Raw genomic sequence first — 26459 nt, forward strand, 5'->3', positions numbered from 1 at the left:
TAAGGGATAGAGCATTCCTATGTACCAGGAAAGGAAACGGCACCGGTTCAAGTCCGGTCGCTTTCCTGGATCGGAAAGGTCGCGGTAGTATCTATTATTTAGTTGAGCACTGCTTTGTTGATCTGAGATTATGCTTAACCCCCGCTCGGCCCCAATCCCGGGACGTAAGATGATTCGCCTTGCCGATGGCCGTTCCGCTTACGGTTATTGGCAAGAGCTGGTAACTAACCAAGAGATCATCAACGACAAAGATTGACCTTTTTTAACCAAAAAACCGAGTTTGATCCTGGCTCAGAATGAACGCTGGCGATATGCTTAACACATGCAAGTTGAACGTTGTTTTCTGTTTATAGAACAGTTGAAGACAAAGTGGCAAACGGGTGCGTAACGCGTGGGAATCTGCCAAACAGTTTGGGCCGAATCCCAAAGAAACGAAAGCAAAAAAGCAAGCTTCGATAAAGCTAAAAAGCGCTATTTGATGAGCCTGCGTAGTATTAGGTAGTTGGTTGGGTAAAGGCTGACCAAGCCGCAGATGCTTAGCTGATCTTTTCGGACGATCAGCCACACTGGGACTGAGACACGGCCCAGACTCCATAGGGAGGCAGCAGTGGGGAATATTGGACAATGGGCGAAAGCCCGATCCAGCAATATCGCGTGAGTGAGTGAAAAACGTCGCTAACGCGAGGAAGGGCAATGCCGCTTGTAAAGCTCTTTCGTCGAGTGACGATTATGACAAGACTCGAAAAAGAAGCCCCGGCTAATTCCGTGCCAGCAGCCGCGGTAAGACGGGAGGGGCTAGTGTTATTCGGAATGACTGGGCGTAAAGGGCACGTAGGCAGTGAATCAGGTTGAAAGTTAAAGGCGCCAGCTCAACTGGCGGAATGCTTTCAAAACCAATTCACTTGAGTGGGATAGAGGGGAGTGGAATTTCGTGTGGTAGGGATAAAATCCGGAGATATACGAAAGAACGCCGAAGTAGCGAAGGCAGCTTTCTGGGTTTCTACTGACGCTAGGGTGCGAAAGCTTGGGGAGCAAACAGGATTAGATACCCTGGTAGTCCATGCCGTAAACGATGAGTGTTCGTCCTTGGTCCGCGGATCGGGGGCTCAGCTAACGCATTAAACACTCCGCCTGGGGAGTACGGTCGCAAGACTGAAACTCAAAGGAATTGACGGGGGCTTGCACAAGCGGTGGAGCATGTGGTTTAATTCGATACAACGCGCAAAACCTTACCAGCCCTTGACATATGAACACTTGACGTATGAACACTTGACATATGAACAAGTGTGCTTGTCCTTAACGGGATGAAACGAAAATTCATACAGGTGCTGCATGGCTGTCGTCAGCTCGTGTCGTGAGACGTTTTTGGTTAACTCCTATAACGAGCGAAACCCTTGTTTTGTGTTGCTAAGACATGCTGCTCTCAAAGGATCAATGTCATTATTTACTTGTCAGCGGGGCGGTACGGGATTGATGACACTTCCTCTGTGCCGATGTTGCACTCACAGGAGACTGCCTATAGTTCTACTATGGAGGAAGGTGGGGATGACGTCAAGTCCGCATGGCCCTTATGGGCTGGGCTACACACGTGCTACAATGGCAATTACAATAGGAAGCAGGGCCGTAAGGCGGAGCGAATCCATAAAGATTGCCTCAGTTCGGATTGTTCTCTGCAACTCGAGAACATGAAGTTGGAATCGCTAGTAATCGCGGATCAGCATGCCGCGGTGAATACGTACCCGGGCCCCGTACACACCGCCCGTCACACCCTGGGAATTGGTTTCGCCCAAAGCATCGACCAGAGATCACCTATTGCTAAAGTGTTTCATGCCGGCGTTGAGTGTGGCCCATTTTGGTATGGGTGGTCTCCTTGGCGCATATCACGGTTGGGTCAGTGACTGGGGTGAAGTCGTAACATGGTAGTCGTAGGGGAACCTGTGGCTGGAGGGAATCTTAAAGGGAGGCGCTAGCGTCTTTTTATTAACTGTACGTGAGTTGATAAAGTCAATTCGTTCGGGTAAGCTAACTGTGCGAGGGGGAAGTGTGGGGTTGGTAGCGATTAAATAATCAAAGGCTTGTACTAGCTGTATTTGCATTTTCTCTGGCAGGTGCTTTTGTCGTTAGCACTTTTTTGTTTCTTAATCAAGCGTGTTTGTTTTGTCCGGGCATCCTAGTAAAACGCGGAACACCTGATCCCATTCCGACCTCGATATGTGAAAAGCGTTTTCCGCTATATGTACTGAGAATTGTCGGGAGACATAGTTGACAGCCCGGACCCACTAAAGATGCGAAGAGGAGAAGAGAAAGGAACGCCATAACGGATAGCAAAAGCTAGGCAATTCTTCGAATTAACTGCAGTAATTCGACCACCAAAGCGATGACGTGGCTGCAGTCATTCTAAACAATTGCTAGCGGCGGATGCTGCAGTCATCTGACCTTTCCTTGCTATCCGAGTGGATGCTTCCACTGGGCGGGGACTGGACCAATGTGATCTCGCCTTGACGTTGGCGGTCCGGCTTATGGAGAAGAGACCAAGGCCTTCTTTGACCAAGAGTCACACCTTTATGAAAATATTGCATCGGCACTTGTACCCTAACGTTGACCTTAAATTAGAGATGAGAAAAATGTATAGTCTAATCTCAATCGAGAGATAGAGCGGCTTGGAAAGGCCGTGCGACTTGAGGAGCATAAGGCAATGGTTATGGCAGCCGCCAAACTCAAGACCAACGTTGTACTTACCGGCACTTTCCTTTCGGGAGCCTAAGGTCCCTCTCTTCCGCCGGGCAGGGTAAGTGCCTGCAGCGCCCACTTTTGCCGGGGGAAGTGCCTAACGGCACTAACTCTTTCTCAACATTCCATTCTTTTCAAATCGAAAAGAGAAAACTGTTTGAAAAGAAATGGCTGGCTGAAATGAGATTCCGCAGAATGCAAAATTGCTTGCGTTAGGGCAAACGTCACTCCGCTGGAGAGAGAGGGCCCTAAAAAAGCGCGCTTCTTTGGTTATCCCTTTCAAATCGCGCGCCCTGTCTCCTTTACAAGCAAGTGTCCGGGGAGACCCGATTGCCAAGGCTACTGTCATTTCAGCTTAGCGGGAGGCTCCTACCCCACCATGCGTTCCTTTGGGGAGGGTGTGAAGCTAACAAAACAATGCAAGAGGTGGCAGCATAGAACCCGCTAGGAGTGGCAAGACTACTGATCAACGCAAGTGAACTGTGCGACAACGCTTCGTAGAAACCATAAAGCTGCTGTATCATTACGGGCCAGCAGGCACTCTGTTGGCGAAGAATGAACCAGAATGTGATTTGGGACACGATGGGCCTCTGCGTGCCCCGATCGGCAAATGATCACCGGAGTATAGCACAGGATCGCTTTTCCTTGTAATAAAGTCAACATGTCGACAAGGTAAACCCAATGGGCTCCCCTCAGGAGGTCTGGTCGTAAGATCAGATACCGTCCAGTGGGCAGAAGACGATATGAAAAGCCACCAGCTTGCTTTACTGGGTAGGGTAAAATAGGCAGCGGAGGTAGATAGAGACATATCTATTCAATGAATCGCCGACCTGACCTTTTGAGTTGGGGGCCCGGTGCTAACTCGTATCATGAATGACGAAGCGCGCGCGAAAAGACCATTTATACGCACTTCGTGCCTTAAATGAATAACTGCGAGCAGTAACGCCACAAAGGTTATGCAAGGGTCGCTGGGCTTCCCCCGCTAGGGTTCCCCTGGCTGAGCCAGCTGCCCTTTCTTCTGGTTTCATGCATACTGGAAACCAAGGAAACTGAGTTGCGCTTTGCTTCTAGCTTCTCTCTAAACGCTCCGAGCGGTTCCTGAAACGCAGGAACCAAAAGCTGCCGGGGCCTAGACTTCCCATTCGTCATTTGAGCCGTATGCAAGGAAACTTGCACGTGCGGTTCAAAGAGGGGGGAAAGCTCTTCCGTTCCGGGCTTACCTATCTGAATAACCAAGATCGGATATAGCTGGTTTTCCGCGAAATCTATTGAAGTAGAGCGTATAACGTTTATGGCTTGAGGTAGAGCACTCAATGGGCTAGGGTAGCCCAAAGCTTGACCGACCCCAAGGAAACTCCGAATACAGGCCATGGGTTTGTACAGACAGACTTCGGGTGCTAAGATCCAAAGTCGAAAGGGAAACAGCCCAGATCGTACGCTAAGGTCCTTAAGCAATCACTTAGTGGAAAAGGAAGTGATCAAGCGATGACAACCAGGGGGTGGGCTTGGAAGCAGCCATCTTTCAAAGAAAGCGTAATAGCTCACTGGTCTAGCTTCATGGCACTGAAAATGTCTCGGGGCTCAAGTGACTCACCGAAGCGACGAGACCTTGAAAGAAGCTTTTTCAAGTGTCAGTAGCGGAACGTTCTGTCAATCAAGGAAAGTTGTTGGTGACAACACCTGGAGGTACCAGAAGTGAGAATGCTGACATGAGTAACGAGAAATCATGTGAAAAACATGATCGCCTGCCAGTTCCAGGGTTTCTGCGTTCAGTCAATCTACGCAGAGTGAATCGGTCCCTAAGGAACCCCGAAAGGGCAACGTCCGATGGGTACACGAAAGCGACGAAGTTGCTTTAACTACTGAACCATGCGTGTTTGTTAAACTCGTGAATTGGATGATTGGGCAGGGGGCTACAAAGTCACTCCGGCTGCAGGGTTGAAACTCCCGGGAAAAAACTTCGTGGAATTGGGAGGGCGATTCAACATTTAAAATGCAAAACCAACCGTACCCCAAACTGACACGGGTGAACAAGTAGAATATACTAAGGCGCTTGAGAGAACCATGTTGAAGGAACTCGGCAAAATGGCCCCGTAACTTCGGAAGAAGGGGTGCTCTCCTATTGAAGGATTGGGAAAGCGGCACATATTGGGGGTAGCGACTGTTTATTAAAAACACAGGACTCCGCTAAGTGGTAACACGATGTATAGAGTCTGACACCTGCCCGGTGCCGGAAGGTAAAAAGGAGAAGTGTTATAAGCTTTGAATGGAAGCCCCGGTAAACGGCGGCAGTAACTCTAACTGTCCTAAGGTAGCGAAATTCCCCGACAAAGGGGTGGTTTGACAGAGATGTTCGACAACATAATCGGGCAATATGCTGGGACATCCGCCCGAATTTCAGTATCCAATACTCATACAGAACAGGATAAAATCAAAAAAATCTGGCTGTCGACAGCGCGAAGCGCTTTCAACCAACCTACGGCCTATCCACGGCTGAATGGAAAATGTAGTTGGTGGCGCGGACCATCAGCAGGATAGCAAGTTGGAAATACATCGTCTTTCGAGCCCGCGGCTGACCATTTTCGTAGCCTCGCGCCGTGCGCCCGCGAACGTAGTTCCAAGATCTAAACTCGATCCCCAACGACCACACGCCAGACATCCTTCGAGATGATGATATAGTCCGAACTTATAGGCGACTATAAGGCCATAGGCGAGGATGGCATGGAACTGAATACCATCCATTGCCGTTTGATTAACTTTATTGTGTCGCATAAGTAGCGACCTGCATGAATGGTGTACACAGTAAGTTACGCCAGCCTTCTAAGTAATTATTAGGTTTTAGGCCACATTACATGCGGGAACACTTTAAAGATCTAAGTGCACTTGTCTTCAAGGACTTAGATATGACACAATGGACGATCCGCAGGATTGGGGAATGGAAAAGCATGCACTTGCTCCAGAACATCCAGACTGGATAGCAGAGGTCCAATCCCCAGAGACTTTACATGAAGCGCCCAGGCTTACCGCTATGGCTTATTCTATTGGAACTGAGAAAAAGGCCTGGGTAAAGAGAAAGCCCAAGCTAAACCAAAAAGTTTAGCAAGACTTACAGGTAACGACTGCCCCGCTGTCTCCAACATGGACTCAGTGAAATTGAATTCTCCGTGAAGATGCGGAGTACTAACGGCTAGACGGTAAGACCCCGTGCACCTTTACTATACTTTTGCAGTGACATCCTTGATTTAATGTGTAGGATAGATGGGAGGTGATGGCAATGTCGCCACCAATCTTGAAATACCACTCTCTCGTCGTTGGATGCCTAACCGCCGCTGCTGTCAGAAGCGGGATATTGCAAGGTGGGTAGTTTATCTGGGGCGGATGCCTCCCAAAGAGTAACGGAGGTGTGCGAAGGTAGGCTCAAGCTAATATTATAACAGCTTATGAGCGTAATGGTAGAAGCCTGCCTGACTGTAAGACTTACTAGTCGGACAGAGACGAAGGTCGGCCATAGTGATCCGGGAGTCCCGTGTGGAAGGGCTCTCGCTCAACGGATCAAAGGTACGCCGGGGATAACAGGCTGATGACTCCCAAGAGCTCTTATCGACGGAGTCGTTTGGCACCTCGATGTCGACTCATCACATCCTGGGGTTGAATAAGGTCCCAAGGGTTCGGTTGTTCGCCGATGAAAGTGGTACGTGAGTTGGGTTTAGAACGTCGTGAGACAGTTCGGTTCCTATCTACCGTTGGTTTTAGAGAACTGCGAGAAGCTTGCCCTAGTACGAGAGGACTGGGTTAGGTCAACCTATGGTGTTCCGGTTGTTGTGCCAGTAACAGCGCCGGGTAGCTAAGTTGGTAGGGAAGAACCGCTGAAAGCATCTAAGCGGGAAATCCTTCTCTAGACAAGTTCTTCTACCGGGTGAAAGAACATCACTTTGATAGGCGAGAGGTAAAAGCGCCGCAAGGACAATGGGCTTCCTCGTACTAATCTCTTTTCAAGATTCCACTAACGATGTTGTATGGTTACCCCAGGTGGGGCAAGGGATGGCACGAAAGCGCGTACGACACACACCTTAGCATGAGCACGTATAGCCGGGTAAAAAAACGATCTAAAGAGATGGGTAGCTAAAGTAGTAACGAGTTGAAATCCTATACGGGTCGTAGTTATCAAGTATTTTGCTTGCGTAAGTCAGGAATGATATAATACGTAACGTGACGTATAGGATACGATATAGGCTTTGTTTTAAAGTGTTGTTATTAAACTAGATGAGAAGCCACGCTGCAAAATAACTCCTTTTCGCCATGCATAGACCAAGCCGACGATTAAGACAAATAGAAAAACAATTACTTCAACGAAAGCTAAAATAAGCCCAATTCCCGCTATAGCCCTAGAAAAATACGGTTTCGACTTTCGTGAAGAATTAAGAAAAGATGTAAACTCTTCGATCCTTGAGATACTCTTCGACAAGAAAACTTTTTCGTTTCTAAAACAGCAAGCAAACTGACCCTTATGAATGCCAGCGCTTGAGCTTTGGGTTTGGGCAGTCGAAATGTCTAGCCCATCAAAGGAATATGTACTCACATAGGGAAGGGACCCTGATATGTAGGCTTCCTATGTCTCGGGTGCTTTAGAGGGCCCGGCGTATATGCCAGTGTGGCAAGCCACCATGTCTACCTTGCTCAGGGAGAGTTCCTCTAAGAGGATTAAACGGTCAATTGCCGCCCTTAGAACCCCCTCAAGGTCGCGCCTTAGATTGGCTATGGTAGCAGCCCCCCGCCTGTTCTTCGGCTACAGCCTAAAGCGGGTAACCCACCGATTCTGTATAGGTGGTAGCGAACAGGTGCCGTACTGAGCTCTTTTGGTTAAAGTAGGTGCTTTCCCTTGGCCAGAAGAGCCTATAGAGCATGTAGCATGCATTAACTGCCGCTGTGCACTCGTCGTTGAGTCGCTTGACCAGGCCCCGGCAGCGACTCGGGGTGGCGGTTAGCCGGGTTTTCCCTAGCTTAAGGTGCCGTGCCAAGGGGTAAGGCGTCCCGGCCAATGTAGTGCTGGGCTCCAGGCAACAGGGAAGTTTTCATTACAATTTGAATTTCCTAGCCTAGTTATAAATTTAATGTGCTAATCTGTATACGAATGGAGACGATCGGACTTGAACCAATAACTTCATGCTTGCAAAACATGCGTTCTACCGATTAAACTACGCCCCCGCCCTCGTTTCATGTGCAACACGTATCATATAGGCAAACAAAACTTTTCTTTTAAAGCAAAGAATTTGTGTGGCTAGCGCCATGTAGTCCTTATTCCACTGATGCTCAGGCGGAAGAACCGAAGCTCTAAAAAAAGGTCGGCACGCGTAAATCGACTAACTGCTTCTCTCCGGACGAATCCAAAAAAACAAATTAAACGACTATTCTTTCGAAAGCTCTTTTAAGACGCTACGAATAGATAGGCATGGTCAAATGCTAAAAGGGTAATCCGTGATAGATAGATAGAAAAGGACGCGGTAAAGGGAGGAATCCTTGGGCCTGACCTAATCTCGTAGTCATAGTGCTATCGTTGGCTTCTGCATTTAAACGATTAATTTCACAACCCAGCATTCACGCATGCCAGGAAGGCATTGGCTAGATGCCCTTGCCAGCACCTGAGGTCAAATGGCATTTCATCTTAACATGATCCGGCCCCATAGCTTGTTAAGAGTCTATGTGCTTACTGAACCTGGGATGCTACGTAGCGGTTGCCAAGGCGGGACTTCAAGTTGCAACGAATTATCATGATTCGTTTACGTCGTAGAATCAATCGACATTCTTCTAGCAATTTCTTTGTTTTCAACGTTTATGGCATTTCTTTATGCACGGTTGACATAGCGAAGACAGCAGCTCTTGCCAAGGCAGTAGCTCTATGTCAATAAGGGCTAGCAACAGAGCCTCCTCCTCGCGTGTCCAAATCCCTAGCAAAAGGAGTAGGTAGCTGGGGGGAACCCACATACATCCATTGCATTCTAAGCTAGGGTCCCTTGTCATGTACCGTCATGCCACAGTGGGTTTACTTAAAAAAAACTGGGGATGGAGTCGAACCATCATTCTAGGACTGTAAGTCCAACGCATTACCATTATGTTACCTAGTTGGGGGGTGACCAAAGCAAAGGCCACCCCGAAGTAACCGTTATTTATCTAGACTTATCTTCAGGGTTGTTTATTGATTTCCTTAAAATACGAAGAATATCGAAAAGGCCATCATCAAAGCAAACAGGGCAATAGCTTTTGTTAAGGCAAAGCCTGGAGACCGAATAATTGTTTGGCTAATGATAGATTTCACGCCACAGGGCTTGTCAAAGGACTAAATACGTTTCCAATACCTACTGCTGCTCCTTTTCTCATTCTCGGGTTCATCCTTGCCATTCTCTTTTTCGGGAAGCAGGAAGGGGCAAAGCCAGGAAATTCCCCCCAGTGCTTCCTATTCTCCGGGGTCATTATCGCCCGACCCAGTATCCTGACCGTTCCCTTCATTTCCGGAAGGAGTGTCTTCCTCCGGTTTTGGTCCCCTACAGAAACACAAAACCCGGTTCCACCAAGAACGTTTAGGCACTTGTGATTGTGCAAGGTGATCCAGCTTGGAAAGCAGCTCCTCTTCTTGTTGTCAAGAAAAGGGGCTCTGGCTCTTTGCCTCGCTAGTCTCGGGAGCCTCGCTAGTACCCTCCTCCTTCCTGTTCTTCGATGACGAAGGGCTTCCCTCAACTTCGCTTGACGGCCCTGAGCTCAATTCGTGTCCGGCCTTGTCTCCTTCTGGAGTGGAGTTGTCATCCTTGATTTCACGAGTATCCCCTCCAAACTCCTCTTCCCATAACGGCGCCCCCGAAGATGATGGAGGAGGAGGAAACGATAAATTCTCTGTCGGCGTCGAGCCTTGTTCGGCGGGCTGCTGGCTTGTTTCCGCTTCCGGCCTGTCTTCTGAACTGTCGGAATTGGAAGAATAGAAGTAACAAGTTAAAAAATTGCCCCCGCTTATTCCTTCCAAATTCGTACATTGAAATGGCGACCACTAAGAAAACACATTCGATATGAACTCCCGAGTCACTCTAGAGTGACACCGTACGGGTAACTCTTAACGAACAAACGAAAAGGGATTTTTCTTTTTGGTAGTTCACTGGAAACCCCCCGACGGCTAATCATCGAAAGAGTTAGACTTTTTGAAGTTTCGAATAGGTTATTTTTCATCATTTTTTGTTGATGATCTCTTAGTTAGTTACTGGCAAAGCCAATAACCGTAAGCGGAATGGCCACGGCAAGGCGGATCATCTTACATTCCGGAAAAGGGTTGCCCCAATAATCTCCAGTCACCATACCAGTGCTCAACTTAATGACAGAGTAGTAGATGATCCTTCCGATCCAGTTTGGCTCATGACCGGGCTTGAACCGGTGCCGTTTCACAGACTCTCTCCTTTAAGTTACATGAGCTGCGAAAAACTAAACTACTGCCAAGCGAGGAAAGCAAAGCTCTTTTGAGATAGAATGTGGGCAGATTGATTCTTATTTGTAGGCAACTATGGCTCCTCGAAGCGAAGAACTGTACGAACTATAACGTAGGCTACCGCTCTACCCTTCGAAACTCAACCAACTAAACTCTCGGTGTCTACGGCGTTAGAGTGAACTTCGTGCCCAAACGAGCACGCAGACACGGGGATTTCAAAATACCTTGATCAAATAGGGTGTCGTTTGCTTAATTTCCTCGTCCGAGCAATGAAACAACTCTCTATATTACGTAATTAATGGGAGGCAGGGAAACGTAATTAATTGTCCGTCCGAGCGGCAGGGAAAAGGTATTTTGAAATCCCTGCAACCAAGCAAGCACTGCCTGCGGCACTGCTTTAGTAGCAAGAAAGGCGGTCGACTGGTAAGCCTATCTGTCCATACGGTGGTCTACTTACTCGATTCTGCAGCTACCGCGGCTCTAGCCGGGGCCAATTATGCCACTTTTTGCAAGGTGGAATGAAGTCTAATCATGAACCGTGATAGATTTCTATGACTGCTCGACCGAACTACGAATTAGTGAGGGATAGCTATACCGAAATACGTAATAGCTACTCGCTTATTCGGTCATGCAAAAGGGAAGGGCCAGTATGAAAAAATTGAAGCCCGTAGACGTTAGTCAACACTTTGCCCTTCAACCACCGAAGATACGTATTTTATAACTGTTTGTCCAGTCAATGAACGTAGAGGCTTTGCTTTGTATTCTCGAAGCTGCTGCTTAGCGCTGATTGCTTCGTATCCCTGAACTGAAGAAGCTGCAACTGTTTGGCGTTGTCTATGGCTATGATTGCATCGCGGCGGTTCATGCACGGCACGGAGACCCTTCTCACAGTTGTCCTGACGTTAACTAACCGGGGCTAGGGAACTGAACTGTTGGTAGTGTAGTGTTTGTTAAATGTAAAGACGTATCCTTTAGCAGTAAAGGCCTGACACTGCCGCTGGGTGATCTAAGCGAGTCGCCCGTCTCGCCTCAACGTACCAAGCATTGCTAGACAATAAGGTGATGGACCAGGGCTTATACGACTTTACTTTAATAGTGAACTATTAAAGGCCATTAAAATTAACGATTTAACCCTTAAACAAAGAATCTATTATGGTTAATAATTAAACCCTATTTACCCTTAGAAAACAAGTTGTTATTAACAAGTTGCACTAGCTCTTCCTTTGCTTTAGTAGCACCTTTGTTCCTACGACATAAAGCTAGCCCCTGTAATGGCAAGCGAAGGGATTTCCGGGGGAAAGCCCGAGCGATTAAGCGCTATATCTTTTATTAGTACAATGCATTTACATTCAACGTAATGGTAGGATTAACGAAAATGCCTTTAAGAGTCTAAAGAGCCACGGTCAAAGGCAAGTGAAGAGAAAGCCCAATTAAAGATGCAAGCGTAGCAAAGGGTTTTTCGTGGGGAGGGAAAGCCCGAGCGGAGCAGCCAATTAAAGAACAATGATTGCATTCCTAAATGGTTAAAGACAGAGAGCTTCACCCGTTTAGGTAACCTAGCTATTACGTTGATTTGTTTCATCCTTAGTTGTTTGAGTTCTTTTCCAGAATACCATGTAGAATGTTATTTTAACACTCTACCCTAGTTTTTTTATGAACCCGGTGGTTCGCGTGGTAATGGATGGTGCTTAATATTCCTTTTTCCTTTCTTTTTCTTTGCTTACAGCTTGCTTTCTTTTTCTTTCTTTGTTTTTCTTTGTTTGTAGTCTCGTTGATTTTAAACGCTTTACAAAAGAAAATCCTATTCTATTTATTAAGCCTCGTGCTATGTACGAACCAGTTAAGTTATGAAGCGACCTAAAGCAGAGCAAGTGGTTTCACGCAAGAAAAAGTTATGAATACCCAGCCATGTTACTGTTGATAAACAATCTTTGAGATAAACTCGGTGCCGTGCCCCTTTCGCTTACTTGTGCGATTCCCCTGGCCTGGATTTTACTCGACGCATCGGCCTTCGACGCTTCTATTATCATTAAGATGTATATGGGGGCAGGGGGCAGACCCCCGAAGAGATTCAATGAGACCACTCGAATACATAGACAACGTGCCATTTCATAAGTAACTAGGAAAAGCGGGGCCACTAGCTTAGTTCCTTTTTGCCTTCAGGTTTTCTTTGACTTTTATAAGAACTGCGAATCTTTGGATAAGCAATTCTTGTTTATCAAGCGCTTCTTCTCGGATGTATTCCTGTATAAGGGCATCTATCCAAAAATCTAAGTGCGAAAAAAAGAAGCCATAACTATCGGTTGGTGGCTTTTGAAATTTCATCTTTCAAACTTTTTTTGTTTTTTGTATCCAAGATTGCGGTTTTTCATCTCTTGTATCCATAACCTTTTTCTTTTCGCTTCGCTTTTGGCCTCAAGGCTTCCCTTCCGAGAAGACAAGACGGCTTATCCCCTCCCTAACGCCGATACAATCAAAATGGTGGACCGAGAAAAGATTCGTGAACTATTACTGCTTGCTGCCAACGACACATCTTTACTTTATGACATTTAGCCTCTTTCATTGACAGTGTGATGAAATGGGGCCGTGTCTTGGATAAAGTCTAAACTCTGTAGAAAAAAGGCTATAGGCACGCACGTATGAGCAATAGCTCTCTTGTGTTTTGTTTGCCCACATGATACGTGTTGCACATGAAACGAGGACGGGGGCGTAGTTCAATCGGTAGAACGCATGTTTTGCAAGCATGAAGTTATCGGTTCAAGTCCGATCGTCTCCATTCGTATACAGATTAGCATATTAAATAGAAATCCAAAAGAAAAAAGAGAAAAAACGCTCTCTTTTTCGTGCTCTAGCTACCATCAAACAGTCCTCCTCGGATAACTCGTCCAATCCGAGAATAGCTATAATATCTTGAAGTTCTTTGTAACGCTGCAAAGTCTGCTTAACCCTTTATGCCGTCTTGTAATGCTTCTCACCCACAATCCAAGGCTGCAGCATAGTTGACGTCGAATCCAACGGATCCACGGCCGAATAGATACCTTTTGCTGCTAAGCCTCTTGAAAGCGCAGTTGTAGCATCTAAATGTGCAAACGTCGTAGCGGGGGCTGGGTCAGTCAGATCATCCGCAGGTACGTAAACAGCTTGAATGGAAGTTATTGATCCTTCCTTGGTGGAAGTAATTCCTTTCCTTTCCTTCCCTTTCCTTTCCTGCAGTAATCCCATTTCCGTACCAAGGGTAGGTTGATAACCTACGGCGGAAGGCCAATAAAAAAGGGTACTCAACAACGCATTAGCGTGCGGAACCAAAGCAGCCCTTCACTCAAACTGACTCATGCGAATGCGGGATGAAGACAAGTGAAACCAAGACCCTAAGGAAACGCACGTTGGAAGAACCAACGAGCCGTCCTAGCCGCGCCTTATCGAGGCGCATGTTTACTATATTCTTAGTACGGCCATCGAGCTGTGAACAAGATATGCAAAAGGCAAGTGAGAATGAAAGGAAAGCCTTGAATCTATGTAAAGCTTACAATCATAACGAAAATGCAGCTAACCAAGAAACACCTAGTCCTATTTTACCACACCACTTGAGCTTAATGAAGAAAGAAACCCGCTGCGCTGATTGAAATCGTTTAAACACACGACGACGTTAGATAAGAACATAATTAATCTCTTGTATATATACAAAAAAGCACCTCTTTGGCTAACTAGCTAAGTGACGCCTTTTTGTTTAGTCCCTGCGAAAGGAAAGAGAGAGCACCTCTTTAGCTGAATAACTAGCTAAGTGACGCCTTTTTGTTTAGTCCCTGCGGTTGGCTTACTTTATCGACTGTGTAGTAACCTTTCTCTTTTTTTCAAGCGTAAGCTTGTATTGAGCTTCAACAACTTTACAGGGCCATTTCCTGCATCCCTTGCCAACTCCAGTAGCTTGTATTGAGCTTTAACAACTTTACAGGGCCATTTCCTGCATCCCTTGCCAACTCCAGTAGCTTAGAGGTCCTTGACCTTAGTGCAAAGCAAATGTGTTCACAGGAAAGGGAGTATTCCTGCGTTTTTCAAGCATCTGCATGAAGATCTATGCACAGAGTATGGCTTGGGTTCAGTGCTTACCATGAGAAGAGTTCACCCCTTAAGGCTAAGCAAAATTCTAAACTTCCAGAGCAGAGATGCAACCTTAGCGTTTCTATGCAGACATTGCACCATACTACATCCCATACCTTCATAGATAGCTTGTCCTTGCACCACTTGCGCCAATTAGGAGCTCTGATTGCAATAATAGTGGCTTACGTGTTGGCATTTGTCTTTATCATTACGGGTATGGTTGGGTGTTTCCATCATTTGACTAAAAAACAGCAGCATATAATATAAAGGAGCTGGTGCATGATTCAGTAGCTCCAGAAGAAACCAAGATGGAAATAAGTGCAGTAACAGCTTTAAAGCATGGTTCTTTTTCCTTTGAGCATTTGTTGAAAGCATTGAATCTTGGCAGTCGTGTGAAGAATCTTCTTATCACATGTGCTGCTGCGTTATTTGAAGAAAAGATGGAGGTTGCAGAGCTAGCAATGCAAGATCTTCATAAATCGGCGTCTGTGTTTAGAGATCCTTTAGAAAGACTTGCTGCATACATGTCTGAAGGGCTCGTAGTAAGGCTTCATGCTTTTAGGTCCACTATATACGGGTAAAAAGAGACTAAAGGGTTGGGTTCCCTTTCTGCTGGGGAAATCGAGGGCCATAACATAAATGCAGGAGACTGAGATGCTATGCTATCTAAAGCATGAAAAGGAGACCGCTTAACGTGAAGGACTGGGATTGGGTTACTTTTATAGCTGCTGTAGCGCTACTATAGCTTGTTGTTTTTGCTGCTTTTCTAAAAAGAGAGAAAGCAAACGAAAGCAAAAATAGAATTGCTTGCTTGCGTTAATAAAACAAAAAAGCGTTGATAAGGTAAAGGTAGCGGCTACCGTTACAGTTATCAAAGTAGACTTATGTGTCGTTTGGTTTGCCATTTTGAAGGGATGGCAAATGGGGTGACCACTGCACTTTTTCCTTTGATTGTCTATTTTTGCTGTTCATTGTTACGGAACAGAGGCAACGACACAGTTACATTCTTACCAAGGTAAGATCGGCGGGAAGAGTGCTCAGGTAACGGCCTGGCCATCATATCATAGGGAAAGAGCGTCTTGTAATTTTCGATTCTGTACTGTACTTCAGCATAATCATCAAGGAAAAGTGTAGGAGGAAATGGGATTCGAACCCATGATACAATGTATTGTATGTTGATTTAGCAAACCAATGCCTTAAGCCGCTCAGCCATACCTCCGGGAAGGGAAGGGATCGGACCTTCCCCCAGCGTTAGTTTGTATTTTCAAGTTCTGTTTTATAATAAAAAAAAGAAAGTCTATATCTGTATCTATAAAAGGAAACTACAAACTATGAAAATAAGATACGATCGATTATCCATTTTCTTTTTCAATCAGTGAAATGTTGCAGCTATTTGATTGAAACACTTGTTTGAATTTCTGTCCAAAGTCAGCCGCGGCAGATGTAGAGACAACGAATCCATCTTCGGCATACGATGCCGACATGAAGATTTCAGGCAATTCCACAAACAGTAATTCCGGAGCCTGCAGAAGTTATTAGAACAACTCGAAATAGGCTTTTGGCTTTCTTTAAAAGCTGACCGGCCAATTCGGGTTTTTGGGGGGTAATCTGATGGTTGAAAGGCAATTTAAGATTTCCGGTAAGGGGAGGGTTGAAGTAGAGGGAATTTTGAGCCCCGTGTGATGTAATGTATAATCCAATGTTAATCGCAAGCTCATGGAATTTAACAAACAATTGCTTATTTGCCATTTCCAGGTTATTAAGTAAAGTAGTTGCCTTATAAGCGAAAGCCCTTGCTTGCTTGATTCCCGTCAATTTGTTGCGTTATCCCATGCGTGGCTGTGGAGATATAATTATGATTTTAACGAACCTATAAGGGATTGTAGTTGTTTGGGAAACAAGGCCTCAACCAGATCATGTGTTACCCAAGCCTTGGGCAATTGCCCCATTTGGTATGTTTCGGTCAAACCCCGAATTTATTGCCAATTTTGAAGAAGATAAGACCAGACATCTTCTATAAAAATATGCCTGCCGGCCAAAAGTGTTCTATCAATTTCAATTCACTCCCTGCGCAAAGAACTATAGCTATTCCCGCCCCTGGAAAAGCCAGAATAACTAAGCTAAGATCATTAAACAAAGTAATGAAAATGAAAAGTGAAAAAAGTCATTGTTTATTGTTTTTTTTTCTTCTTTTTTATGCGCTCTTTGATAGTTTTTCCTTTTTTCTTTGTTTTTTCCTTTTTTATGGAATTTTTTTTGTAAATTCCTTTGGCTTTTTTGCTGGGGTTTTAAGCATTTTTTAAATAAATGACTGTTTTTATGACTAATGAGCAAAATGGATTTGTGAACCATATAGAATCATTATTCACCGGAATGGGATGAGTAATTAATCTGTGTAATTCCTTTGGGAGAATAGAATCTACCAAAAATGCAATAAGTATTCATAATCAATTAGCTTCAAATATAGCGTAAAAATCTCTACATGCATTCAATATAACCAAACCATCTAGAATTTAGCGTGTTATCAGTCCCTCAAAATATCTTTACATCTTTAATAAACGTGGGCTAGAGTGCTGCGTGGATGAAGATTTTAAGCGTTTCTCATGTTTCATATGTTCCCAATTAGTTAAAAAACCACCAATCCATTTAGAATTAATATGATTTTAATTGGTTTTTTTTGCCATTTTTGTTATTATTTCATTGCATAAAGGATCAGTATTTACTAACAGTAAATGGCCTCCTTTATGAATAATAGATTTAATCATATTACAAGCAATCTTCAATAAGAAAAGTGTTTTTTCTAAATCGATAATAGCCCTTTTATGTCTAAATCCATATGAATATCTTTAATAGTATAGGGTAGAGGGTCCTTAATAGCCTAGATGTGCACTTGTACTCGGTAATCTCTAAAGAATGACTTTCTGTTTTTCTTTGGAATAATATTTTTTTTCTTTTTCTTCTATCTTATATGGATAGGCCGTAACGGTGTATAATATTTTTTTATTCTTATTCTTTGAGATTTCAAATCTATATATCCGTTTGGAAACCAATAGAACAATAGCGAATGATTCTGGCAGACTGCAGGTCATGATAAATTGAAAGGTGACTTTTTGTATTGGGTTTTTCATCTCTTGTATCCATAACCTTTTTTGTTTTGAAACCTCAAAAAACAAAAAAGTAACCTACTGTGTACACTATTCATGCAGGTCGCTACTTATGCGACACTTTGCGAAGGTTAATTAAACGGGCCAAACGGCCCATCTCCTTCGGAATCAGAGCTAACAACAGTCGAATTTGCGCCTGCGTCCGCAGTTAAATTTGTGTCCACACCCGCAGTACTTGTTACTAGTTCCTGATAAGCAGTGATCACTTCACTTACCGCCGGGATTATCCGATTCTCGTTCATTTAGCTCCGCTGCGCGAGCTTTGCCTTTTTCCGGCGAATTTATTGTTTTTTCGAAGGGCTTTACTTTACTAAGGCAAAAAGGAGGTTCCGTCTTCGTCTCTTAGACAACGGGTCACGTCTTGCACTACGTCAAGTTTAGCCAAGACGCTTTGCACTTGTTGATCTGCTAGATTAATTCCCTTTTTCTCCGAGCTTCTAGCTTTGGCAAATGAAATCAACGATTTGAATCTGTCATGGCTCTGAATTTGACCCCATCCTGACTCGGAAAAAAGTGGCATAATTAGCATGGCCCCGCCTTTTCAGGTGTGACGCGTTGTCCGCTACGTTTTCGATCTCAGTAGTGAGCTAGCCAATGCTAGACTAACGGAACCGGCAGTCCGGGCCACCGCCTTACTACGTGTGTGTTTGTGTATTTCTCCGCTCCGGAGTTGCGGCCTTTGAGGACTCTGTTCGGGCCTTTTCGTTCGCACTCTCCTTTGCCATCCATCCCATCTACACGTCTGCTCGGAGCCGTTACGGGTCTGCATGGCATGCAATGTAGTCAATCAATTGAAACCTGGTACGCGTAAAGCGAATGAATCCTAGTTTCAAAAGAAAAAAAAAATACCTTTTCAAAAAATTACGGGGGATAAGACCTTATATAAAGATACAATAAAGAAGTTACTTAAATTTAAAACAAACGCTAACTTTTTGAAGATTTGTAATTCATGTAACTATACTTTTAGATTAGTAAATAAACTATCAAAAGATTACAACAAATTTAAAACAGATGTTAATAAGCCTGTAACCAATATGTTTACTGAAGTATCAATTCCTTTATCGGTTTCAGAACCAAACCCCCCTGTATCGTCAGTGCCAGATCCTTTATCTATGCCTGATCCTGTATCGTCAGTGCCTAATCCTGTATCGTCAGTGCCGGATTCTGTATCTAACGTGTCCGATCCTATATCGTCTACGCCTGATAGTTTGTTGCCTATGCCTAAACCTTTATCGTCGGCTGATCCTTTATTGTCACCTGATTCTTTCTCGTTACCTTGCTGCTGAGGATCAATCGATAGATCAATCCTCGGCCCCAAAATTAACAATAAATACGCATAAATCATCTTCGTCGAAACCCGTAGCTTCTTCGTTGAAACCAATTGCTTTTTTGCCAGTAGCTTCTCCGTCTTCGCCCGCAGCGTCGAAACCCGTAGCATCTTTGCCAATTGCTTCTTCGTTGAAACCCGCAGTTTCTCAGCTAATTGCTTCTTTGCCTTACGCTTCTTCGTCGAAACCAATTGCTTTTTCTTCTTCTTTGTCGGGTATACAATGTGTTTCAACCCCGCATATAGTAAATTCAGTAATAAGTAATAAGTTATCAAGCCTAAAACTATTGTTATTAAAAGTGGTAAGTTTATTTCCATTAATATTTCATATAATAAATAATAGTTATTTAGGTGAGATAAATGAGAATAGTTTAATTGACAATTTTAATAGTAATTTAATACAATATGATATAAGTATTCTTTTAAGTATAGTTATAGCATTAGTAGTATCATACGCATTGAATTATAAATCAATGTCAAATAACAAGTTACTAAGAAAAATCTTATTTCAAGTGTTGATAACATTTCTTTTTGTTTCTTTTCTGAGACAAAAAAGTGCTTTTTTTGCGTGCTAGCTACACCTTTTTATTATTATTACACAGACACTTAAGAATTAGTTACGCTAGAAGGTGCAAAATTAATTGGAGTAGGAGCGGCTACCATAGCCCTAGCAGGAGCAGCAGTAGGTATTGGAAACGTATTTAGTTCCATGAATAACCTCACTAAAAAAAGAAATCTTTTGAATTTGAATAACCTCACCAGAAATCTCTCCTTTCTTTTGAATAACCTCACCATATATCTCTCCTTTATTTCTAAGAACCTCAACATATATCTCTCCTTTCTTTTTAATAACCTCACCATATATCTCTCCTTTCTTTCGTTGAGAAAGGTATTCTTGTTTGTTGCTCTTTTTTTAATTTTATTAAATCTAATTGGGCTTGGGTTTGCTGAAACAGCATACTGTATGAATATGGGCGCTAGTAGTTCTTCAATAGTAACTCAAGCGTCTTCACATTCACAGTTTATGCAACTAAAGGAGGAGGATTGCCGTTCAATCTTATTTGAAACTTGGCAAGATTGTGATAAAATACTAAAAACCTGCCAACAAGGCAGATTGCCCAGCGCTGAGAACGGTTATGAATTCGTTTCACAACTGCAGCCTGCGCAAATAAACAATCTAGTAAACTCTATCTCTGCCAAGTTAAACCCCTCCATAGTCAGCGAAGCCACAATGCAGGAATGGGCTCAGATTTCGGTACAGTTTAAGGAGGCAAACTCCCGTCTGTTCACGTCGTTCCATAAGGACCTTATTCCTGGCTTGATGCTCATCTCTGGGGTATCTCTCCCTTTAAGCATGTCCCCGGAAGAGGGCATAGAACTCCTCTTGAAGGTCCCCTTCTCCCAGGAAGTGATAGCGCATTATGCCGCGCAAATAGTCTCCCAGGCGCAACCTTTGATTGACATGTATAAAGCCCTGTTTGAGCTCTTGCCTTCGACTCCAGAAGTAGTTTTTGTTGAGCAAGACATGCCGCCGCTGAATCCAGAAACAGAAATAACTGTTTCGCAGGAGGAGGCGGATAAAATCCAAGCCGTTCATAATAAAGCCAGGGACGCTGTCCAGATTTTCGTTAAGTTCCATAGGCTTAGAAGCCGGATTCGTAAAGGGACTGCCTTTAAACTTAAACGTAGACGTCGTGGTTAAAAAACCGTCTCACGGGCAGAGCGGACACCCTGGGGAGGGTAAAAACCACAGCTGACGACTGAATCCGAATATTACGGATTACATATATCAAGTAATTACTTTCTTTTAGGGAAGGGATGGTTAAATTATTCGGTAACCAACCGAGAGATCATCAACGACAAAGATTGACTTTTTTGTCTTTTAATTGAGTTAATTTTCTTTAATTACGTAAACTCATTTTGAAATAACGCAAAAAACATTTCCAGGGTTGGGCTTTCCTTGACCCAACCCCCCCGCACCGATAGCTCAATTGGATAGAGTCCCTGGCTTCGAACCAGGTAGTTAGGGGTTCGAGTCCTCTTCAGTGCAACATCGTTTCATTTCGGGCTTCGATAAAGCTATATACCACTAACTCTCACTCTTATTGAGAAGAAAGCTTTCACAACTTGCAAGGTAAAGCATGTATCTTCCACCCGGTATTATGTTCAGTCCTCTTTCTTTCAGTTCTTGTTTTATTTAAAGTAAGCGGTTCCCTACGCTTTTTCCTATAGCCCACCTTTTCGATGTTTTAAATCCTATGCCAAGACTAGGGAGCGAGGGGCACAAAGTGTCAAGCAGGGTTGGGTTAACCTTTCTCGCCGATCCAATTTATACTGGGATCAGAGGAATGAGTTGAGAACGCCACTACGTTCCTGTACCCTTTGCTCTTAAAAAGTATCGCTGGTTTTCCCTGCATAATCTGGGCGCATGGTCGAATACGTCCAGTCTAGCGTTGGTAATTCCGTAGAAATAAATGGATGCACGAAGTTCATTCTAACGCCGTAGACACCGAGAGTTTAATTGGTTGAGCCCTGAAGTGCCGAAGGGCAATCCCAACGCAAACCGTAGACATTGATAGTTCCTCATACACGCCTTGTTTCTAAATTACCATGTTATCGCCATGACGGGTTTCGTAACCTCGTCGTGTACTCGAAGCGACAGTGAATTGATCTCTAATCACAATCACCCAGTCCTCTTAATGGTGTCGCTAGGGCAAACAAAACAAGCCAACCACTAACTTTTTTAGGTTAGGGGGGTTTCATTACTGTTTATTACTCATCTGGTGCTTACAGTAGTGTGTTTCTGCTTCTTAGTAGATCTTTTTAAAGAACGCCTTTTTTATTCTATTATTATGCTTATAAACATAGAGATGTGCCTAACAAAGGCATAAAATCATTAGAAACTCTAAAAAAGGCAAAGGAATCTAAAAATGTTTAGGCAAAAGCTACTTTGGAAGCAGAGGCAAGGGAATCACCCTTTATAAACTTTCAAGGAGGCAAAGGAAGCAAGAGAATCCATTTTCGAAGAGAGATACGTCTCCGCCCCTTACATACGAGAAGGTGGTTGGCAAGTCCATGAGTTTTTCAGAAGCTTTCCTAAGTGCTTCGTGTGGTGTCGGACTACCATTAGTCCATATTTCAATGAATGAGATTTCCTGCGTCGCTCTACCACTTCCAAATAGATGGATGCTATAATTTACGTTTCGGACAGGCATAAATACAGCATCGATGGGAAATTGTCCCTTTCCGGATTTCGCTAGATTTTCTATACGATATCCGCAATCTTTTTCAATCTCTAATTCAATAGTTAGAGATATTGGTTGGGTAATGGTAGCTATATATTGCGAATTGTCAATTGCTTCGACGCCAGGTGGTAATGATGGATCGCCCGCAGTTACTTCTTTAGGACCTGTTACAGATGAAAACGCCTCTTGAATATCTTCTTTTGAATCGCCCCTAAGCACAATCTCTTTCGGATTAACTAAAGCATCATGTATTGTCTCTTGAAGACCCGTTATTGTGGAATACTCGTGCACGACTCCGCAAAATCTTGCACGTGTTATGCTTGTCCCTTCAATCTCTTGTGACAAAGCTCTACGCATGGCAATTCCTACAATACTGGCTTGACCCCTTTTAAAGGGAGATACAAGGAAACGACCATAATGAAGCCGCTTACTTTCTATTTTGGATTCAAGGCATTTCCACTGAATTGCCTGCTTAGAGGTCGACATCTCGTTTTTGCGTGCGCATACGTAATTTTTTTTTCTCTCCTTTTGATGTGACTAATCACTAGTTAGACGCGTCTCTTTCTGGGGGGTCTACAACCATTATACGGCATAGGAGTCACGTCACGTATGAAACTGAGGATTATGCCGCTTCTGCGAATAGCTCGCAAAGCGGTGTCTCTCCCCGGTCCGGGCCCGCTCATCATAACTTCTGCTTGTTTCATACCCCGATCCACTGATGCTTTAATTGCATTCTCAGCCGCAGCTTGCGCAGCAAATGGCGTGCTTTTGCGTGTTCCCTTAAATCCACAGGCACCGGCGGAAGACCAAATAATTACCTGTCCCCGGACGTCTGTGACGGTAATGATAGTGTTATTGAAACTCGCCTGTATATGAATGACTCCCTTTTGAACTCCGCGTTTTCCCCCACGTGAACGAATTTTTCTCGATTTATTTGACTTGACATAATTAATTAATTATTTTTATTGGGAAGCTCTGTTTAATTAATATTCTTTTTCAGATAGAAATATTTATTATCCTTGTTTCTGTTTATGTTTTGAGTTGCAACAAATTACCATGATTCGTCTACGTCGTAGAATCAATCGACATTTTTTACATATTTTCCGAATGGAAGCACGGATTTTCGTATCTATAACCTTGAATTAATTGGGTAAATCTACCTGTAGGTTTGCTACATGTTTCTTCGATCTAATCAAGATAGGAAATTTGGCAAGAGAAGTGGTTTGGTTAACTGCCGAAAATCTAAACTGATACCGAAATCTACTGACTATTGTTTGTATGCCTACTTCTAAGGCGGTAGATGATGCGTCCCTTGGTAAGATCATAGGGACTCAGTTCAGCTCTTACCCTATCTCCTGGTAGTATTCTTATATAACTGCGTCGCATCCTCCCCGATATATGAGTCAAAACTTGACATCCATTATCCGAACACGCTCAAAACGTGGCATTGGGTAAAGATTCTGTAACTGTACCTTCCATGTCAATGAGATTCTGTTTCTTCATCATTTGGAATAAGTAAACCTCCTATTTACATTACAGGTTTCTCCAAAAAAATTCTTTTCATTGAAGACGTAACTGGTGAAAATAAGTAACTTTTGTCCCTGTTTCTCCCTTTCAATTACCAAATATGGCGTAGAATTTCCCCCCCCAGTTTTTCTTCGCCTAGCTTCCCGATCTGTAATGAGTCCATAAGACGTTGATAAAATTGCAATTCCCATGCCCCCTAAGATCTTAGGGATTCTTATATGATCGCAATAGATTCTGAGACCGGGTTTGCTAATGTACCTAATAGTTATAGTTTAGTTGCCACGTAAGGTAAGGCTTTTTTTCTTTGCCAAAATATCTTGACATCCATAAAAATTTTCCCCCCCTCTGTGTGTTCCGTGACGCTTTTTAAAAAACCTTCTTCCAGTAAGATTTGCACGATACCTCTAGTCATTTTAGTAGCTGGTATCCTAGTCATAGCTTTTCTTTTCGTATTCGCATTTCTGATTGAAGTAACTGTGGTGGAGATGGCATCATTATTCGTGAAATATCAATCGGTAATTATTAGAATTGTTTTTACTTAAGTAATTCCTAAAATCTCCAGCCTTTCCTCTTGGCAAAATCTAAATGATATTCAAGGCGGAAAAAAGGTTCTTTCCTTTCTACTCATTTTCATTGGCTATCCATCTTCGTTTTATTGAGTTGTATCTATCTAAATAGATATAGATAGAATAGATATAGATAGATTTTTCTGTATATTTGTATATGTGTATGTATTGGACTATTCGACAACTAACTCTTCAAACCCAAATTTTTAAAGGAATTGAAGTTTCTTTGAGTTCTAATAAATGAAACGAGCTTTCTTTTTTTTTTCATTAGTTATCGCAACACTTCGGGAGCTAACGAGACTACTCTGGCAAAATTACATTCCCTCAATTCCCTTGCTACTGGACCAAAAATCCTAGTTCCTCTAGGATTTCCTTCCTGGTTGATAATGACGGCCCAAGAGGCTTTCGACTTATTAACGTGGATGCCACGATTGAGAAACGGGGAACTTTGACTCTGTCAACGAATGCTTAGTTGTATTGTTGACATTATATAAAACCAATGAACCTTAATGATAACATTACCAATCTACCACTTATTCTTCATTTGGGTCAGGGCTCTGCTTACTATGTTTTTTCTTTGGATTCATCCGGAAATAATCTTGTTATCCGTTAAATTGTTACAATTAAATGGGCTTGCTTGCAAAGAGACAACAAGACTGTTTACCAAATGTCTTGGTTTTCCGACGACATCCAACGTGTTTGGTAAGGTAGGCATGCAAACTCTATCTTTCTTCTTCAAAGGCGTAAGCTTTCTTTGCCAGCCAACCGCTCTACTTCGTTTAAAGTGTGCTAACTACACTTTTTTATTATTATTACACAGACACTTAAGAATTAGTTACGCTAGAAGGTGCAAAATTAATTGGAGTAGGAGCGGCTACAATAGCCCTAGCAGGAGCAGCAGTAGGTATTGGAAACGTATTTAGTTCTTTGACAAGCCCTGTGGCGTGAAATCTATCGTTAGCTAAATAATCATTTGGTTATGTTACTTTAGGCTTTGCCTTAACAGAAGCTATTGCCTTGTTTGCTTTGACGATGGCTTTTTCAATCTTATTTGTATCTTAAAAAAAGAAAACAAGATAAACATGAATAACCTCACTAAAAAAAGAAATCTTTTGAATTTGAATAACCTCACCAGAAATCTCTCCTTTCTTTTGAATAACCTCACCATATATCTCTCCTTTATTTCTAAGAACCTCAACATATATCTCTCCTTTCTTTTTAATAACCTCACCATATATCTCTCCTTTCTTTCGTTGAGAAAGGTATTCTTGTTTGTTGCTCTTTTTTTAATTTTATTAAATCTAATTGGGCTTGGGTTTGCTGAAACAGCATACTGTATGAATATGGGCGCTAGTAGTTCTTCAATAGTAACTCAAGCGTCTTCACATTCACAGTTTATGCAACTAAAGGAGGAGGATTGCCGTTCAATCTTATTTGAAACTTGGCAAGATTGTGATAAAATACTAAAAACCTGCCAACAAGGCAGATTGCCCAGCGCTGAGAACGGTTATGAATTCGTTTCACAACTGCAGCCTGCGCAAATAAACAATCTAGTAAACTCTATCTCTGCCAAGTTAAACCCCTCCATAGTCAGCGAAGCCACAATGCAGGAATGGGCTCAGATTTCGGTACAGTTTAAGGAGGCAAACTCCCGTCTGTTCACGTCGTTCCATAAGGACCTTATTCCTGGCTTGATGCTCATCTCTGGGGTATCTCTCCCTTTAAGCATGTCCCCGGAAGAGGGCATAGAACTCCTCTTGAAGGTCCCCTTCTCCCAGGAAGTGATAGCGCATTATGCCGCGCAAATAGTCTCCCAGGCGCAACCTTTGATTGACATGTATAAAGCCCTGTTTGAGCTCTTGCCTTCGACTCCAGAAGTAGTTTTTGTTGAGCAAGACATGCCGCCGCTGAATCCAGAAACAGAAATAACTGTTTCGCAGGAGGAGGCGGATAAAATCCAAGCCGTTCATAATAAAGCCAGGGACGCTGTCCAGATTTTCGTTAAGTTCCATAGGCTTAGAAGCCGGATTCGTAAAGGGACTGCCTTTAAACTTAAACGTAGACGTCGTGGTTAAAAAACCGTCTCACGGGCAGAGCGGACACCCTGGGGAGGGTAAAAACCACAGCTGACGACTGAATCCGAATATTACGGATTACATATATCAAGTAATTACTTTCTTTTAGGGAAGGGATGGTTAAATTATTCGGTAACCAACCGAGAGATCATCAACGACAAAGATTGACTTTTTTGTCTTTTAATTGAGTTAATTTTCTTTAATTACGTAAACTCATTTTGAAATAACGCAAAAAACATTTCCAGGGTTGGGCTTTCCTTGA

The 26459-nt window shown here is 43.4% G+C and overlaps 4 protein-coding genes, 1 long non-coding RNA gene, 1 other non-coding gene and 1 pseudogene across 6 annotated transcripts; 6 read left to right on the forward strand and 1 right to left on the reverse strand.

The window, feature by feature from the left end:
• The first annotated feature begins 273 nt into the window (after positions 1-273).
• On the forward strand, positions 274-1946 carry LOC147416597 (18S ribosomal RNA; annotated as a pseudogene).
• A 2150-nt stretch (positions 1947-4096) lies between these two features.
• Positions 4097-7300, forward strand: LOC147416598 (uncharacterized). Its single transcript, XR_015187494.1, has 2 exons — positions 4097-5525; positions 5843-7300. It is a non-coding gene; the product is annotated as an uncharacterized LOC147416598 (long non-coding RNA).
• Positions 7301-12898: 5598 nt separating this feature from the next.
• On the forward strand, positions 12899-12971 carry TRNAA-UGC (transfer RNA alanine (anticodon UGC)). The gene has a single exon. It is a non-coding gene; the product is annotated as a tRNA-Ala (tRNA).
• Positions 12972-14929: 1958 nt separating this feature from the next.
• On the reverse strand, positions 14930-18953 carry LOC147416600 (uncharacterized). The gene has a single exon (XM_086508231.1). It carries the CDS (start codon positions 18893-18895, stop codon positions 18449-18451), a length of 447 nt encoding a protein of 148 aa, XP_086364357.1. The 5' UTR covers positions 18896-18953; the 3' UTR covers positions 14930-18448.
• Positions 18954-19808: 855 nt separating this feature from the next.
• Positions 19809-20486, forward strand: LOC147416601 (uncharacterized). Its single transcript, XM_086508230.1, has one exon. The coding sequence runs from the start codon at positions 19809-19811 to the stop codon at positions 20484-20486; it is 678 nt and encodes a 225-aa protein (XP_086364356.1).
• Positions 20487-22653: 2167 nt separating this feature from the next.
• LOC147416602 (ATP synthase subunit C family protein) lies at positions 22654-25382 on the forward strand. The gene is given in 2 exon segments (XM_086508227.1): positions 22654-22897; positions 24958-25382. Coding segments are annotated over 2 exon segments (471 nt in total). The 3' UTR covers positions 25185-25382.
• Positions 25383-25519: 137 nt separating this feature from the next.
• Positions 25520-26197, forward strand: LOC147416603 (uncharacterized). Its single transcript, XM_086508229.1, has one exon. It carries the CDS (start codon positions 25520-25522, stop codon positions 26195-26197), a length of 678 nt encoding a protein of 225 aa, XP_086364355.1.
• Positions 26198-26459: the final 262 nt, after the last annotated feature.

Source organism: Adiantum capillus-veneris, unplaced genomic scaffold, assembly GCF_014529385.1.
Source record: "Adiantum capillus-veneris isolate H3 unplaced genomic scaffold, ASM1452938v2 Hic_scaffold_770, whole genome shotgun sequence".
Lineage (NCBI taxonomy): Eukaryota > Viridiplantae > Streptophyta > Polypodiopsida > Polypodiales > Pteridaceae > Adiantum > Adiantum capillus-veneris.